The sequence below is a fragment of the Lolium rigidum genome, chromosome 5, assembly GCF_022539505.1.
Source record: "Lolium rigidum isolate FL_2022 chromosome 5, APGP_CSIRO_Lrig_0.1, whole genome shotgun sequence".
Taxonomy (NCBI): domain Eukaryota; kingdom Viridiplantae; phylum Streptophyta; class Magnoliopsida; order Poales; family Poaceae; genus Lolium; species Lolium rigidum.
This window is the reverse complement of record NC_061512.1, coordinates 206,506,564-206,509,723: the sequence shown is the minus strand read 5'-3', so window position 1 is coordinate 206,509,723 and position 3,160 is coordinate 206,506,564. Positions and strand designations below refer to the sequence as shown.

Sequence of the window (3,160 nt, the reverse complement as noted above, 5' to 3'; positions counted from 1 at the left end):
TTGATGGTCTAAGGACAGTTCCTAGAGAACCGCATTAACCCATGTTGACATGCATATCCAACCTCTGCTATATAGAACACTATAACTACCCTACGAATTTAACATGAGAAACCAATTTAGAACCAATAATGATCATTCACTTTACAAGATAATAAGTTCAACAATATATATTGCCTTCAGGAACACATATCCCATCAACTCTAGATATGTTGCCCGCCAGAATGTTTGTGTAATGGGGCTGACCCATCCCAATCGGCTAAGCCATATGTGAATCTGAGATCAAATTCAGTCAACATCACACAAACACGAACACTAACACGAAGGAGACTTCACTAGCTAGCTAGTACTTCCTCCGGTCTAGTTAATAATGCTTAATTTTTAAAGTTAAACCTTGTAAAGTTCAACTAAGTTTTTATAAAAAAATATTAATATCTAAAATACAAAATTAATATCATTAGATACATCATGTAATACATTTTCATATAATGTCTATAAAATATCATATTTGTTGATAGATTTTTAAAAAAAGTTATGTCAAAATTTACTTGGCTTGATTTTTTAAAGCCTTATTCATTAAAACGGAAAGATTACTGCTTAGACAAAATAATACGACACCTACGACATCTTTTCCTTTCCTTATTCATTAGCGATGGTGGGACTCGGATACTACCTACACCAATTAGTACTATTACTACTACTAATTAACCTACTTTGGATTGATAAAGTTTGAGTTAACTCCAACACCAAAAGGGGAGAAAAAATCAAGGTATGAAGGAGGAGCATGCCCTAATAACCACCATAATTCCAGGACTCCACTCCAACACACTCCACCACGTTTCTCAAGGAAGGAGTGGGAGGGGCTCCACACCGCCACCGACGCCGAGCTCCACCTCTTCATCTTCGACACCAATGACCACGACTCCATCAATCACCATTTTCCTCATTGTTTGCTATTGTTTTGAACATCACACTTTCTTCAGTCATTAGTTATTATTCTTATTGTTGATGCCGTTTCCTTTATGTTTGAGTGATTGATCTGTTAGGCTGATAGTTGATCTGGTATGAATAGGTCTTGTGGCAATTACTATTCCATTATTCATGCTCTCTCCATAGTATTATTTATCTAAGTGGTTAAAGAAGTTCAATCCATTAGTTTGGTTAGAGACATATTGCCTAGAGATCACAAACATGCTAGACATTGGAGCCTGTGTGGACCTTTGAATAATGATTTGATATTGATGATTCTGTGAGTGACAACACAAAGGTTGCACGAGATTGACCATCTAAATTCTCATACTGAAAGTCCGGGGTTTATGTCAGACTTTGTCTTCAATTCAATGTTATAAAGAAACCTTTGTGTTTGTAAAATCACGTCATAAAATACATTGGTTAGTCATACCAGAGATAATTTAGACATACTTTTTTTCGATAAAGGATGCTTTATTACTTTTTGGGAAAGCAATTACATCCAGCCTCTGCATAACCAGGATGCACACAGCCGTTTTTGAGTCTCAAGTCCAAAAAAGATACCAAACTAAAAATAGTAGGCAAAATACATATCGAAACGATGAATCATATAACGCCTAAGGTGTGGGTGGGGCTTCAATCTTGGGCTCTTTTTTTCTTTCTTAAATCAGATGTTAAAATTACACTGGTTAGAACAAACTTTTTCCTTTCTCAAATGACATGTTAAAAGTACATTGGGCTAGAGACAATTTGCTCATACTCAATCTAACGAATGAACGTAAGTACTTGCTATGCGTTGTCCCAAAAATGTGCACTAGAGCTACACGATTAAATCAGTGCGGTTGTCAGTTACTCTAATCCGACAACTTATATCTAACATCCTGACATACAGGAGCTCAGATACAAGATGCTGAACTTGAAAATGTCCCGAACCATTGGTCGTCTCCATCTAGCTTCATGAAATCCTGCAAGTCTTCCCACAGCTGGTCGCCGGCTCCGTCCACACCCAGCTGCAGGCACTCTTCCGGCGTCCTCTCTTCAGCTTCCGCGCTGCACGGCGACGGCGTCAGAGTCTCCTCATTTTCCGGCACCGCGGTAGAATGACCGGCAATGCCGTTTCCGTGATGAGGAACAGGCGGCAGAGGGTCGGAGCACGGGAAGTTGAGCTTGGCACGCGGGCCGCGGAACTCGAGCGCGGCGAGGTCGTACGCCCGCGCGGCGTCCTCCGCGGTGTCGAAGGTCCCGAGCCACTTGCGCACGGCGCGGCGCGGGTCGCGGATCTCCGCCGCCCATTTCCCCCACGGCCGCTGGCGCACGCCGCGGTAGGCGTTCTTCTTCCTCCTCCTCTTCCGCTGCTGGGTTGCTGGTACCACCGCCGCCCGCCCCGTCACTTCCGGCTCGGTCCCAAAGAAGTCGCACCCGAGGCAGCCGTCGATGCCGCACATCCCGCAGGAAGCAGCGGGGACGATCTCCGGCGGCGCCGTGCTGTACCCGGAGAGGACGTGCCGCAGCGCGGCGACGATGATGCCGTGCTCCCGCTCGGAGGAGATCGAGCGGCCGGAGGGGAACTCGATCCGTTGACTATTGGCGTTATCTTGGCTCGTAGTGGCCATGGCTCTGCTTGGTGGCGCTTGCTTAAGCTCGGAGTGTCGAGTGGGACTGGACTGGAGTGCTTGAAGTGAATTGAGGTAGGAGGTCCATCCCGAACGGGGGCGCTTATATACCCTTCGGAACCATCGGAGGCCACGCGGCGGATATGCGGTAGACAGAGCGGCGCCAGGAGGAGACACGGCCGGGCCGGGCGTGGGTTGCTTGGACCGACGTCGTTGATATTTCCAATTATGGAAAACGTGTGGTTGAGGGAGAGCTCGGAGCTGGCGGCTTCTGGATGGTCTTGCAGTGCAGTGGATTGCTGCCTGGACAAAGTGGTGGTAGTGACGCGCGCTCTGACGACGACGTGCGTGCAGCTGAGGTAGAGGCTGACTTCTACGTGGGGTCAGCGACACCGAGGCTCGACAGAGGAGCTACCGGAGGTTGGACTAGTCTATGCGAAAAGTCAAAGGCACAGTAGTGTTGCCACTTGCCACGCGCAGCCCCGTCTCCAGGATTTGGGGCTCAGGTGCCACTTACAAAAAGGAGTATTTAAACTCAATCAATAACTAGTATAAAAAGAAATAATATGCTTACTTTATTA

The 3,160-nt window shown here is 46.3% G+C and overlaps 1 protein-coding gene across 1 annotated transcript; it reads right to left on the bottom strand.

The window, feature by feature from the left end:
* Positions 1-1,655: 1,655 nt before the first annotated feature.
* On the bottom strand, positions 1,656-2,647 carry LOC124654835 (ethylene-responsive transcription factor ERF109-like). Its single transcript, XM_047193821.1, has one exon. The coding sequence runs from the start codon at positions 2,577-2,579 to the stop codon at positions 1,863-1,865; it is 717 nt and encodes a 238-aa protein (XP_047049777.1). The 5' UTR covers positions 2,580-2,647; the 3' UTR covers positions 1,656-1,862.
* Between the last annotated feature and the right edge of the window lie 513 nt (positions 2,648-3,160).